Below are 15474 nucleotides of genomic sequence, written 5' to 3' on the forward strand. Positions count from 1 at the left end.
GACTAAAAATAAGAGCAGTAACAATTTCCTGGAATAAACCGTAGAAAGGTCAAGTTGAGGAAAAACTTATTAAAAGTAAGGTAACAAAGTGTTATCTTTTGTAGGAAACTTAATTGAAAATATTTTTACGATCACAAGTGTTTCCGCTGAAACGTACAGCTGTTCATACCGAATTCATGACAGGAGAATTTATACATCAATCACCGACACATTAAGAACATCTAAGTCAACTACAAGGTATTATTTCTAGAGAGCTGCATAACGAGTCAACTGGTCTTTTTCTGATATTCCCCAAGCCAAAATATAATTTGTAATAAGTCCAAACACTAAATAAAACTCCTTTAACTATTTTATCCCCAAATAATTGCGCTGTAAATATTTTTCATCATTGTCAATTTTTATCATCTGACATTATCAAGACATTGAAGAGATATTCTAAGGGACGTTTCCTTACTTGAATTTCACCTAACTTTTGACTCTTTCTCTTGCCAGTTCAGATTCAGAGAGCTAGCGATTTCCGCATGCAACCAAGCGTTGTGCCTAGGAACTTCTCAACAATTCAACCACCAGGCCAACCATGGGGGGGGGGGGGGGGGTAAAATTTTGAAACTGTCATTGCAGTGGGGGGTAAAACTTTTGTTTGAAAGATTTTTGTGGGGGGGGTAAAATTTTCATAGACTCGATTTTTTAGAAAACCACCGCCCCCCCTAGGACGTAATAAACGATCGGTCCCTTAAGTCATTTGTTGGCTTCGCTAAACAAGTACACGGTTGTCGCAGATGAAAATATTTTGTTGTGAGGCGGTGACTTTAGATGATGGTCGAGAGCCGCTCGAACCGACAACAAACTAGTTTTCAGATTATAAAAACTGTTTTCTTTTCTCGTCACTGAAACGTAATACTTGTAGAGACATTTATTTATCTTGTTTAATTCCATGCTTTCAAATTCTGTCTTAAACTCGTTTTGTTTGTGAAATCATTCTGTTAATAAAGAAAATTTAACTTAATTTGTTGTCTTCATTTTAAGTCATCGAGATCGACAACATGCAATTTACAAGGGGGGTTTATTACAATTAGCAAAATTTTCATCTCTTGCCTTCGACGGTATCACCTCAGACTTAGCTGCATCTTTAGTGCCTTTCGGAATTGCATTTTTAACTCGTGAATGCGCGTAGCGCAATGAACGAGTTATAGCGATAGCTGACTTTTGACTTGGTTGGTTGGTTGGTTGGTTGGTCGGTTGGTCGGTCGGTTTTGTCGTTAACTTTCGGGCGTGCGCAGTAAATGAGTTTTAAATCCAATTAGTGGAAAAAACACGCGAACATTTCTTATTCAATATGTAGAGAATAATTTGACGATCATTTAGTGCAAGAATGGAGATTTCTCGTTCAATCTGAGCAAAGTTACAAGTTTTATCAGTTTTTCAGAAAGTCCAGGGTCGTAAACTCAATTAGTGAAAAAAAAAAAAACGTGAAAATTTTTTCACGACGCGTCAGAATTCTCTCATTCATTCTGTAGAGAATAATTTGACAATTATTTTAGTGTAAGAATGGAGATTTTTCGTTGAATCTGAGCAAAGTTATAGGTTTTTTTCGTTTTTTTTTTTTACAAAGTGCGGTTTCTTTTAAGAATTAAAAATAATTTAATTTGTCAGTTTTCACGCGAAAGCGGAACGTGCCATGTCACGCATTATTGACGTCGTAAACAAAATTATGCAAATTTCTGGTGAAATGAACACTTTTAAGATCTTGTCAGCTTTCATAGAGGTTTCAAAGGGGGAAAATGTTTCATTTTCGAAATTTACAACTGGTAATTTATAGGAAAGCAAAAGGACGCGGTCGATAAATAATTCTTATTTAGCAAGAGCTTGTCATAGTGCATTATTTTTACTTGAGGATTGCGTGGACTGAACCCCAAAGGAAAAATTTCACGCATTTATGTCGGGCATGAAATGTAATGCGATACTTTGTTGAACAGATTTCCATTTGTGAGATCGGCTTGCCCTACAGTAATTTTGTAATTTTAATTCCCAAAAAAACTTCACTTGCCAATCGGGAAAGTGATGGTTAGAATCCACTAGCCCGATCGCAAAATCCAGTAGCCCCGGACTATCGGGGACACGAATTTGCATGACGTAGCTGCACATGGCGTGCTTCTATGAACTTTGAATAAAAAAACACGTGATTTTTTTTTTTAATCGGCGCATCAGAATAATCTTATTCAATCTGTAGAGAATAGTTTGATAATCATTTTTAACTCGTGAATGCGTGTAGCGCAATGAACGAGTTATAGCGATAGGTGACTTTTGACTTGGTCGGTCGGTCGGTCGGTCGGTTTTGTCGTTAACTTTCGGGCGTGCGCAGTGAATGAGTTTTAAATTCAATTAGTGGAAAAAAACACGCGAACATTTATTGTTCACGGCGCATCAGGAAATTCTTATTCAATATGTAGAGAATAATTTGACGATCATTCAGTGCAAGAATGGAGATTTTTCGTTCAATATGAGCAAAGTTACAAGTTTTTTTTAGTTTTTCAGAAAGTCCGGGGTCGTAAACTCAATTAGTGAAAAAAAAAAACGTGAAAGTTTTTTTCACGACGCGTCAGAATTCTCTCATTCATTCTGTAATGAATAATTTGACCATCATTTTAGTGTAAGAATGGAGATTTTTCGTTGAATCTGAGCAAAGTTATAGGTTTTTTCCGTTTTTTTTTACAAAGTGCGGTTTCTTTTAAGAATTAAAAATAACTTAATTTAGAAATAATTTAATTAAAAAATAATTTAATTTGTCAGTTTTCACGCAAAAGCGGAACGTGCCATGTCACGCATCATTGACGTCGTAAACAAAATTATGCGAATTTCTGGTGAAATGAACACTTTAAGATCTTGTCAGCTTTTATAGAGGTTTCAAAGGGGAAAAATGTTTCATTTTCGAAATTTACAACTGGTAATTTATGGGAAAGCAAAAGGACGCGGTCGATAAATAATTCTTATTTAGCAAGAGCTTGTCATAGTTCATTATTTTTACTTGAGGATTACGTGGACTGAACTCCAAAGGAAAAATTTCACGCATTTATGTCGGGCATGAAATGTAATGCGATACTTTGTTGAACAGATTTCCCTTTGTGAGATTTAATTCCCAAAAAAACTTCACTTGCCCATCGGGCAAGTGATGGTTAGAATCCACTAGCCCGATCACAAAATCTAGTAGCCCCGGACTATCGAAGACACGAATTTGCATGACGTAGCTGCACATGGCGTGCTTCTATGAACTTTGAATAACGAAACACGTGATTTTTTTTTAATCGGCGCATCAGAATACAAGAGTACAAGAATGGTTATTTTTCGTTACATAATCGGGCAAAGATATAGTTTTTTTTAGCTTTCAAGGAAGTTTCCGTAGCCGTCTAAATTTCAATTACTATGTGTCATCTGCATTCACGAGTTGGCTCACAGGAGCCTTTGATTATAGTACAAGAATGGTTATTTTTCGTTACATCATCGAGCAAAGATATAATTTCTTTTAGATTTCAAGGAAGTCTCCGTAGCCGTCTAAATTTCAATTACTATGTGTCATCTGCATTCACGAGTTGGCTCACAGGAGCCTTTGATCTTTCATCCTATTTACTTCTTTTTCAGAAATGTCAACAAATAGCTAAGCGGCCATTTTGAAAGTTAGTGCTCCCGCTATAATCACCTCGCGCGAGGTGATTATAGCAGGATATGACGCGATCCTCGACCAATCAGATCAATAGAATCTATATAATCACCTGAGTAATTATACTAAAGAATAATTATAAGCCCCTGTTAGTGTAAATCACTTATCTGTTTTCCTATATTATATTGTTTTGTAATTTTCTTTTCCTTTTTCTCATTTTGATAGTCTTGGTGTATTTTGCTTTCACCCGACTCCATTAGCTTCGCTACTTTCGGGTGGGAACTGTACTGTACTTCAACTTCTTGTTAGTATTAAAATAAATGATTGATTGATTGATTGATTGATTGATTGATTGATTGATTGATTGATTGATTGATTGATTGATTGATTGATTGATTGATTGATTGATTGATTGCAAATGACGACGCGTTTTCGTGATAACGTCAAATTTATCATCACATAAGGTAATTTATGCATTACGTCCGGCCCATGAAGGTACGGCGTATGAATGGAATTAGCCCTAGTGTCATATTACGCTGCAAGCACTCGCCTACCTTGAGATTGTCCGTACCTAATTCACATTCGCTAAAATAATCCAGTACAGTTTTGCTTTAGTGGTCCATTTTTTTAACAATTACACAACTCGAATTCCATCCAGACGAAGAGACTATGAGGCAAGAGAGCGAATCCCAGTGCCCCATGCATGATAATTATTTTCAATCTTTTCTTAGCTCGCGCCATGCTATTTTGAGAAATTATAATCCGCCATTGAGTTTAAAATTAAATGACGTCACTCTAACTGACCAATAAGATGTCGACATTAAAATAGCAACGCAAACAAAAATAGATTGAAAAAAATTTTCATAGGAAGAGGGGCATATATGTGGGATTCGCTCTCTTACCTCATAGTCTCTTGTCCAAACAGATGAGCACAATAATTCTTCTCAATTGAAATGGCGTTTTCCTTCCATAAAAATTAGTTAACTGATATACAATTCGCCACTTCCTTTGGGCACGGGGTAGAAATATAGCCCTGCTTATTTTCGTCGCCGCTGCCGTGTGTAAAAAGAAAAGATATTGGCCAAGGATCATTGTCAATCATCTTTACTATGTGATTGTCAACTACCAAACAGCTGTATGTAGCTGACAGGCGATTGAACGCTACAAAACAGAATACCGCTGTCTCGACAAAGGTTGTCCAAAAAAAGCGTAAAAGCGTACGCGACAACACCGAAAGGTAGTCTGGGAAATACCCAATAAATTTGAATATTCTGAATTTATTGAGTATTTTCCAGACCACCTTTCGGCATTTTCGAGTAGGTTTTTACGCTTTTTTTGACAACTTTTGTCGAAACAGCTGTATACAAAGCAGCCGTTTCTATCTCCATTAATTAACAATGCATGGAGTTGATATTTCCAATCTTAAGTGCGGTGCCACCTTTGATACTATGCATATGTGCTGCGTATTTCGGGAAGGCCGAGAAATTAAACTCTCACAATATTCAAAAGTATTTCTGCGTGGCGGTGTATGACTACACACGTAAATTAAGATCTTAAGTAGCAAGGGCTGTTGAAATCCAAAAAGAAAATTGGCCGTAACCTCCCGTTTTGTTCTAGAGATAATTAAGGTTACCGGGTACCTTCAGAGGTGTCTTCAGAGGTATCTCGCGTCCAAGCGATGTAGCACGTCCGGCTTAAACTGTAGATACCTGAACCTTTATATCAAATTAAAGCTTATAGAGCTGGCTATCCAACTAAACCAAGAATTTTGAAATAAAATGAATTGCCGAATTTTAAGCGCTGTTTTCTGGAATAAATTTTTTTCACTTGGAGGAGCCACTTCAAAGAGCTAAAACTAAAAAGGAATTTGTTCGTTTGCTTTCAAATTTGGACAGTAGCTAGTTTAACATATAAACAACAAAAACTTGTCTGCGAATTTTTTCTTTCCAAATATGTTTTCTCCGAGAGCGACGTTTGTACGATTACTCCACACTATAACTCTTCTCTGCGATTGAATATGGCAAAACGCAGACACGTTTTTTTAGTGCTTTGGGTCCGGAAACTGAGGAGCAAATTAAATTAGCAAAAAACAAAATTCACTTTGACTTGTAGCTTTAAAAAGGTGATTCGGACGCTCACATTTAAAGGTCGTGAAAAATTCCACAATTCATTTTATTTCAAACTTCTTGGTATAGTTTGATAGCCAGCTCTATAAGCTTTAATTTGATATGGGGTTTAGGTATCTACAGTTTAAACTGGACGCGCTACATCGCTTAAACGCGAGACACCTCTGAAGGTATCGGGTACCCTTAAGCTGCAATTTTGAAACTGAACAAAATGCCAAATATTGTCATGTGTTTTAAATTATTGTTGCTTTTAAAGTTAGTTCTGAAAATTCGTGGCTACCTCCAAATTTCTTTATGGATATCAAAGCTACCTTTGTATTAGGAGACACCGTCATTAACTCACCCTTAGCATGCTGAACCTCAACGTCGGCCCCAGTTTCCACAGCTAACACTCCAGCACTCCTTACGACACAAATGTAATTCCCTGCATCCTCGTTTCTAATGTCTCTTATAACTAAAGCGCCATTAATCTGCTGGTGGCTCCGTCCAACTGGCAGTTGTGTTCCTTGTCGTTTCCAGCTGATGACTGGCTGTGGATCACCAGTAGCGCTGCAGTTCAATGTCAAAGTGCCACCAGGACCTGTAACAACTTTAGCAGGTGGCTTAATAGTGAGGCGAGGAAGGGAGACTACTACTAAAAGAGTTTTCTGTACAGCGCTTCCCAACAGGTTTGTGGCGGTGCAGATATAATCGGCAGAATCAACTTTACGGACGTCAAAAAGTTGCGTGACGCTGTTGTTACTCTGCACCCTCCCCTGAGGCAACTGACCAAATGACTTGCTCCACGTCACAACTGGTGTAGGATGGCCAGTCACGTGACAAGTTGGAAGAGTGGCGTTGCTTCCTTCAATGACGTACAGAGGTCCCGGATGAAGTGAAACAAAAGGACGGACTGCAACAAAGTAGAGATATTCCGTAATTTGCACACATCATAAATTTAATTTGCACACATCATAAATTCAATGGAAATGATTAAAAGAAAAAGATTCAATGATGAATATTGAGCTATGCGGCTATGCTCGAATTTTTAAAGCAAATGCAACAAAAATATCTCAAAAAAAAAGTTTAGCGGCCTTCATACTTGTGACAGCGGCGGTTTCACGATCTTCTTCATTTGTGAATCAGCTTAGCTGTTGAAAAATTTTTGGGCAAGAGGCTTACAAATAATCAGATACCAAGATACCATTAAAATTGAAAATGTTTTTAAACGTGCAACGAAGATACAGTTCCTTTTATTCTCACTTCGATATTTTGTTAAATTTACAAAGTATACGCTTAAGTAATATTGGCTTTAGGGGAAGGTGTGCGGTGGTTGGAGAAGCATAGCTTTTGAGCTACCCACCGTATAGATTACATGAATTTAAAGATTAACGTAAATTAAGAAATTAAATTAATTAAATTAAATTTAATTACTTTTGCGAGTTTAACAGAATTTTTTGTATTGTTCCTTAAATGGGAAATAGCAGAGAGTTTTGAAGCAGTAGGAATCTCCTTTCAGATTTGGCAATGGCAAACTTAAATGTATATTTTCCAAAATTTGTTCTTACTTTTGATAGGTAGTTATTAGGACTTGAAACCGGCATATTTGGTGTTGTACAGGTGATCATCAGACGCCTTCATGAGGTAGTTTCAAATTGCTTCAGGGATGAAAGCTTTATTTTGAGAGATTTTATGAGCAAACAGAGACTTTTTAGTTTGAAAATATTGCCCAGGGTCGACACATCTAGAAGTTTAAAGTAGGGTGTACTACTTTCTCTATTACTGATGCCAAAGGAATATGCAACGCAAACATATATTTTGTTTTGTTTAAATTTTGGCCAACCTACTTGGATTTGTATTGTCCCAACTCATAATACCAAAGTGGAGATAGTGGGATATATGAATGCGTAATATATTTGCTTGAGGTCTAATAGCAATTCAGTGCGCCAGAAATTTGACAAATTCCATTAGTAAATGGCGTAGAATAGAGTTATATTGTTTGGCAGTTGTTTACACTGTTGTAGCGGATCGACTTCTGAAGGTGAAAACGGTCAGGTCAGGACTCTTTAGCAGTGAACATATTTTTTGACTAAAATGCAGTTTCTGATAGACCCGGATATTTGGCGTAGTGCCCCTAATATAAGTACAAGTGAATTTCAGGTTTGCACAGTTGTTTTGTCTCAGTGCTTTCTTTTTTTTTTTTTGTAGTAGTTTCTTTAAGCAGTACAGACGTACACGTAAAATTTTAAAATAGCCCATTTCTGATTCAAGCAAAGTTAAATGACTTACCATTAACTTCTAATTGAGCCACTACCAGAGCTTTTCCCAGGATGTTTTCCGCTGAACATTGATAAATGCCAGAGTCACTTCCTTTTACATTCCGTAAACGCAATCTTCCTCCTGTAATCTTTGACTGGCTTATTTCAGACTGACTGTTCGATTTACTCCACACTACAGCAGGCTTAGGATTACCGCTGACTGAACACTGAAAAAAGGCTGACCCGCCTTCATTTACTGTCAACTTTGTTGGAGAAACAGCAACAGTAGGAGCTGAAATCGATTCACCAGGTTCTCCTTTAGCTCCCGGCATGCCCGCGGATCCCATATCGCCTTTTTGTCCTTTGGATCTTCCTTCTCCCTGAGGCCCTACAGGTCCCATGATGCCTTGCTTACCGCTCCTTCCCGGTAATCCCATAATACCTTGATCTCCTTTATTTCCTGTTTTTCCTTTCTGCCCTCTTTGTCCTTGGGCTCCTTTCTCTCCCCTTAGTCCAGGTTGACCTGGAGGGCCCGGGGGACCGGAGGGACATGTGGCACTCTTTGATTGACAGAGACGCTGTCTCAACTCTGATAAAAGTTTGATTTCTTTATATATCGTTTCCACAGTGTTTTTAGATTCCGTAGCGTTTTTAATTACGTCGGCATGTCGCCTGTTTCTATATGGCTTATAGAGCTGAAGTTCTAGAAAGATATAAGGAAAGGTAACAAGACGCAGTATTTATAAGGATTGTTGTCACATGAGTCGCTATTGTTCTTAGGGCCTGTTGAGGGTGGGGGACCCCTTGAAGATGAGGTACTCCGCTTACCCGCACTCCAAAAAAGCTAGCTTTCACATGCAACCCCAGTGCACTGGGGTGAAGTTTAAAACACTTCACATAGCGCGCGTGCATCCTAATCTAATTCCTATAATTGGGGTCATCATGGTACATTTCTCAATATACGCACGGCCGTGCGTCCATTCCATTCACGTGTGCAAGTCAGATGGGGGAAGCATGCGCGCACTATGTTATAAAAAACGTTTTATACAGAGAGACAATATTATAAAATAATGTACATTTAAAAGAGCTTGTCGAAGTTTAATGAAACTTTAAGATTAAACCGATATGAGAAACCACTTTCACTTTTGTGTTTATGTACAGAACATTTAGAGAACTTTTAAAAGCATTGTATTCACTCGGCAACAAACCCTGTTTTCCAGGGCTTAATTACTTTATTTTCACTGTTATAAAATAATTGGTTTACGCTTTTAGCGGTGCGTATATCGAGGTATGGATGCACTTGGAAAGTTTGGCAGAGTACTTTTAAAAGAAGCTAGAGTTGCTCTCGGTTACGCCTGGAGCAACTCTTTCGCTTCTCTCGTACCCTCCAAACATCCCGTGTGCATCCATAACTCGATATACGCACGCTAAACATGAACCAATTCTTAAGGTGGGGGTAAACCTGAAAGCCGTTTACACGTCGCTTAAAATCAGTTTAATGGAAATATTTCGTTTGCATTTCACGCAAGCAATACAAAAACCCTATGCTCAAAACTCAAATCAGTGTTTTGGGGTGTTTTGTAAATTTTTTGATGATTTCTAGGTATATTTGGGAGAAGATAGTTTTTCTCAAAAGAGTAGTAAAATTTGGAAAAATAAGAAATAGTTAAGATTTGATGTAGTTTAAAAATTAGAATTTAAAGTTAAAAATTGATATATCAGGACACCCAAACAGTTCCCTACCAACCTGGTGTGCTCTTGGGTTGGGGGCAACTGTCTGTTGGTGTTCCAAAGATAATTTTCTTTCTTTTATCCCTTCTTTAAACCTCTTAAAATTCCATTCAAATTCACGTGTACCCCCACCTTAATTGGCGGGCTTTGGCGAAATTCAGAAATTCAAAATTCAAAGTAAAAGACAAATGCCCGGAAGGACATCACCCCAGATAAGCGGGCTACCCCTCCTTTAGCTTTCACATGGAGAAAACTCACCCCAGCGAAGCGGGTCACCCGGCCTGGCTGACTTGGCAACCCGCTCGGTGGGGTACCCCACTTCTCATGTGAATGCTATAAAGAATAAAAGAGAGATTGTTAGTGCCTACTTCAGGGGCACTCAACGGTTTATTTCGATGGATTTCTGTCCGAAAGACCTGAATTGCCTCTGTAAATCTTAAGTCACCCTTCGAGATGGCTCAAAGCTGTCTCAACTGGCTCAAAATTTCGTAACACCAAAAAAGTAATATCTTTCGCTTTCAGAGGTGCAAAATCTCGTTAAACATACGAAATAAGGTGAGCTTCCATTTAAATAAAGCAAACAACAGCTCGTAAATTGGGGAAACTGAACATTCCGTTTCCTTAAACTTTCTGCAAGTTACATTTTTAGCTAAAGTATCTGAAAAAATCACCGTATAAGCTTACACAAATATGGGGTTTAAAAGGAAAAAAAAGATCTGGGAACGAAGGATAGATGTTATGTACTTTGCTTAAATGTTGTTTTAGGGTGCGCCCGACTACTGCGCGGCTCTCGTGCGGAAAAGGGAGAAGGGAAGAAATGCTGATGAAGATGAGAGCAGTTCTGTTGGTTATCACTCTACCCTGATTCCTTTCCACGGCGTAAACTTTCGTAAACCCAGCATTCCGCCGTCCCTAGGCAGGAGTGATTCTTCAGCATTTATTTTTGTTAAGAGTGTAACGTTTTTATGTCAGAAGTTTCGAGCTTTTGTCAATTTTGGGTATTTTACAATACAAAGCAGTTGTATTTTGTTTTCTTTTCTTCCTTATTTTGTTTCTTTTAAATCAACCGAAAGGCGCGAACCAACGAACTCGTGGAAACTCGCGAGCGTCGAAGCAAGCGAACATCGCAAGCGTCCAGACCTTTCGTGTGATGACCGCACGAAATTAATAACTTGATTGATTGATTGATTGATTGATTGATTGATTGATTGATTGATTGATTGATTGATTGATTGATCAGGTGCGGTCATCAAAACGAGGTTGAAAGCAAATGCTGAAACTGTTTAAAAATGCCGGAGGAAAAACTATCATAGGAAAGCAGAGAATCATTATCAATTTGAATAGCTTCCTGTATAACTTATAAAAAAAATACACAGCTTCCCTTGTGAGTCTAAAACTATCGCTTATCCCTGCTGGGTTTTTTTTATAGTTTTCATAACAGCTCTATATTGACGTATTTTGAATAAGGACCTTTTTTATTTCACCATGAGGAAAAATTATTGCGTAGCTTTTGGCAACGCTATGTAAGGGTTATTGGCCTGAAACGAGGAGATATGTGATATATTCCCATCGTGGCGTGCCCGAGGGCGTAGCCCGAAAAAAAAACCCCTAGAACTTGCCCTAATCACCGTCGGTTTTCTTTGTCACAGCAGACAGGAAGCAGGACATCAACACGCAAACGCTACATTCCGTACATTACTTTCCTCAGGCCTGAACTTTATTACGTCCTTTCCTTTTCCTGGCGAGCAAGCCACTACCGGTATTCGAAAATCACCATTTCTCAGTAAGCTTTCACTTAATGGCAGTAACACCAGGTTTGCGTAAGCAAGAAATCTTTGTACATTTAGCGCTAAGTACAAGTAACGCTGCACATTTTAACTGTTGAATATGATGGGCCCGTGTCAATTGGTAAGGCTTGGTAACGGTCGCAAATAAAATCTACTGAATAGTTCTTCATCCAGTTCCTTTGATGGAAGAGCGCTCTAACGTACATTTGGGAGTGTCCATGAAATCCCAAAGGGTCATCATTTAAATGAAAGTTGCTGAGATGAGCACTTCTGTACTTTCCTATGCGGGTGAAGTTAATTTTGCTGTTTAAGCTTAAAAAAAAGGTGGTTCTGACAGTTTTAGACAATGGATGAAATTCTGAAGTTTAACTTTTCAAATGCAAGCTTTAAATAATCATGAGCGACAGAGGTAGAGCTTAACTGAATGTTTGAGTCCGCGGAAACTGCTACAGGCACAGCAAGGGCACAGTGTGAATATTCAAGTTAACGCTGACTGAGAATGCGCCCAGATCCCGTTGCACTGTTTACTGTGCTGTCCTAAACAGTTTTCAGGTTTGAATTTTTTTTGGATTGAGAACAAAAGGAAAGCTTTTCAATAGCACTAAACGATTACGCTATTTCTTTTACAGTAATTCTCATTACTACTTATCACAAACTTACCAGGGACACCCCTTGTTGTCTTTACGTGGTTTGGTTCGCTTGTCGGCGGCTTATTCTCTGCGACGGCGTTTTCAAGAGCATTTAATCTCTCCTTGTGTTCGTTCAACTCAAATTCTACTCTCAAAAATCCGGCGCAATACAACACGATTGACAAAATAGAAATAACGGAAACAAAGGAAGGCGTTCTTTGCTTTTGAGCGGTCATTTTGAACAATTTTAGCAAAACGCACTTCTCGAGGCAAGGGTGTTTGCTGTCTCAAAGGCAAGGCAATTATCACGAGTATGGACAACTTGCCAAGTTTTCTGCTACTTTCATTACTTATTATGTCATAATCCTGGGCAAAGTTCAAGCGTGCTTTGGCACAGCGCTGATCTGATAAGTATGGTTTTCACGTGTAATCTGTGGAGAAAGTAGTGAGTGAGTGAGTGAGTGAGTGAGTGAGTGAGTGAGTGAGTGAGTGAGTGAGTGGGGTCAAATCCTATTAATTTCAGCACTCAGGCTGACTATTGTTAGTAACAAATTTTGTATATTCAAGGACAGCAAAGCGTAACTTCAAGTGGGACGGGGGAGCTTTGTTGCGGATGAAGGATTTTAGGAAGTGAGGTGTTCACATAATTCAACCAATTCAGTGTTCAGTGTTCAACCTCCTCCTACATGTACTGGCAATGCTTTTAAACTTTGCAAAAAGCTGTCCCTGAACATCTTGATAATAGTTCCGTGTTAAATAATAATAATAATAATAATAATAATAATAATAATAATAATAATAATAATAATAATAATAATAAGAGGGCGATAGCATATTGGGACATTCCCCTGTATGCAGATAACACGCACGTAAAGGCGATACGAAAGTATCGGTGATAGAGATGAGCTGCCCTTGGGTTGAAAACAGGGATGAGAAAGATGCCGAGAAGACAACAAAGTACGGGCCATTACGCTGAGAGCTCGAGCAGAGATATCCTGAATAACGTGTGACACAGTTCAATATTATTGTGGATGTACTCGGAGGTTACTCAAGCGATGTCAGGAAGGCACTTAAAGAGCTAGTGGGGGATAAAAGCGACACAATAGCTCTGCAGATACAGAAGTCAGTCATCACAAGCTCACTCAATATTGCGAGTCGCCTTAAGCTGTTGAAATAATGGACATTAGGTGTATTATTATACTTTTTTTTTTTTAAGTGTTTCCATTGTGAGGAATCGAAGTTTTAGTATTTAGATTGAGGATTTTATGGATAGAAAATAGTTTTAGAATTTAATTACTATGATCTTTATGATTAGCAGTTAGGATTTTAATTGTAAGGACTTTGGTCGTTGCATTGATTGGCTATGGCTGGCCGCCCAATCATTGTTTAGGATATCTGAGCATCCAGAAGTTTTTACTGCCATAATAATGGGGGTCATTCTTATAACCACAAGTTATACTGTTGTTATCTTGGTAACCTTATGAACGTCGAGAAAACGACCATCTCTTTTCCACCGATGATAAGGCATTTGTTTGATACCATTAATGTTGTATCACCTGATAAAGAGTGGTAGTATTGATTCGCCAAAGTGTAATGGTCAGTTGGTGAAAGACGGTTTAGACGGTGTTTAACAAAACCACGATCTAAGCCATTTTCAATTTTCCCAGCAGTACATATCTAAACATTGTCTGCTGCTTTCGGTAACAAGAAGGCTTGCATCCCGCACTAGAAAACTATTTATCTACTTAAAATAAACCACTTATCAACGGATTTGGAGGCCAAGTCATTGTCTCCTGCCGCGGCCTAAGTTATACTCTATTTAAATAGCTGGTAACAGTTTCCATAACTTTCCAACACCACGAGCAGTATTTTTGCCCGAACACTTCCGAGCCATCTTAATTGAGTCGACAGCATCGATCATCTATTATCCCAGTTTGAACTCAAGATGCACTCGTCGAAAAATCTATTGAAAACAATCAGCAAGATTTCTGCATAGCCCAGTCATAATTATGTATACATTTTGTGACTCAAACTCTATTCATGATCGTCGTTTTTGGAAGAGGGTTAGTATGACAGTGGTGCATGTATAATTAATGTATTGGGCTGTGCGGAAATATTTCCATGAATCTCCTGAAATATACCAGGGTCCCGTTTCTTGATAATCTCAGTGCGATAACTTGCCATGACGCAAACTGTTTTACGAAACACATTGGACAGATTCCACCAAGAATTGCCACCGACTGATAAAAATTGGAGCTGGGAAAATATTTATGGGGCCTGTTGGTCAGTCAGTCCGCTTCGAAATTAAAAGATTTCGAAAAGATAACCCAAGTTATCATGTTCCTGTCGGCATTTAATAAATTTTAGTCTCCTTTAACAGAGATGCAATTGAATCACGCGCTATCTATACTCACACTGTCATTTGAAGAACACCAACAAAACGTAATAATTGTTACTTTGTAATTATATCTAGATTACAATAAATTATTCATTACAAATATAAACAAAACATAACGTGAGAAAAATACCATTTTTTTTTTCTGCGGTAATTTAATAGGTAATATTTACATTCTTTTCTTAGATAAACACGAAGGAATCGAAGACAGACATTTTCCCTCTCGTACTCATTTAATCCTTTCACTCCCAGGAATGATCAATATGTAATTTCTCCTCGCATTATCAATACATTGTCAACCAGACAGGTGATGAGAATAAAGAAAATCATCAACTGAGTGACATTGTTTGATCTAACACAAAATTCTCTGAACTAACTTTAAAAAGAAATGAATGGCTTTCAGTCAGGAGAATTAACATTCAGACCATGGGAGTGAAAGGGTTTGATAATAGAGAGATTTTGGATCACGTTTACAACAAACGGCAAACGAAAAGGTCAGAATTATTTTGTTACATTCTCGCATAATCAATATTTCTTTTGAGGAAACATAAATGCGAATATGACGTTTGCCGTTTACTCAAACACGATCCTAAAGTCATTCTGATATCTAACCTCTTCGCATCCAAGAGCGAGACCGTTAGTCACGTACTGTGACGATAATTTTTTGAGTTTCAAAACATTTAAACAAAAGCTGTTGAGTAGTGCTTTCCTTCGAAACTCTGTCGTATGCTTCGGAACATAAAGCCAGTTGGGCTGTGGTGCTGTTAATTGCGCTGTACAAGGTGGTTGTAACGTTTGAGTCTGTGCGTAACATCGTACAGAAACAAAACTGAATTTTCATCTACAACAACTGATCATGATGCAAGATTTATTCGGTTGACAGGAAGAGAAAAAAAACAAATATACCTTCTATT

The 15474-nt window shown here is 38.1% G+C and overlaps 4 protein-coding genes across 4 annotated transcripts in view; all 4 read right to left on the reverse strand.

The window, feature by feature from the left end:
* LOC146453777 (uncharacterized) overlaps positions 1-12462 on the reverse strand; it is a 104678-nt gene extending 92216 nt beyond the window's left edge. Inside the window, exons 1-3 of the mRNA XM_085096177.1 lie at positions 12197-12462; positions 8050-8721; positions 6125-6673 (exon numbers count right to left, since the gene is read on the reverse strand). Of these exons, the coding sequence (XP_084952303.1) occupies positions 6125-6673; positions 8050-8721; positions 12197-12401 (1426 nt within the window). The 5' untranslated portion in view covers positions 12402-12462. The remainder of the gene's footprint in view (positions 1-6124; positions 6674-8049; positions 8722-12196) is intronic.
* LOC146453783 (uncharacterized) overlaps positions 1-15474 on the reverse strand; it is an 89970-nt gene that overhangs the window by 55144 nt on the left and 19352 nt on the right. The window lies entirely within an intron of this gene.
* LOC146453786 (centrosomal protein of 85 kDa-like) overlaps positions 1-15474 on the reverse strand; it is a 49399-nt gene that overhangs the window by 27757 nt on the left and 6168 nt on the right. The gene's annotated exons all lie outside the window — the stretch shown is intronic.
* Positions 15292-15474, reverse strand: part of LOC146453789 (centrosomal protein of 85 kDa-like) — a 75405-nt gene continuing 75222 nt past the window's right edge. The window contains exon 4 of the transcript XR_014859418.1: positions 15292-15466. The gene's annotated coding sequence lies outside the window, so the exon portion shown is untranslated. The remainder of the gene's footprint in view (positions 15467-15474) is intronic.

The sequence above is a fragment of the Pavona decussata genome, unplaced genomic scaffold, assembly GCF_977016875.1.
Source record: "Pavona decussata unplaced genomic scaffold, jaPavDecu1.1 SCAFFOLD_322, whole genome shotgun sequence".
NCBI lineage: Eukaryota > Metazoa > Cnidaria > Anthozoa > Scleractinia > Agariciidae > Pavona > Pavona decussata.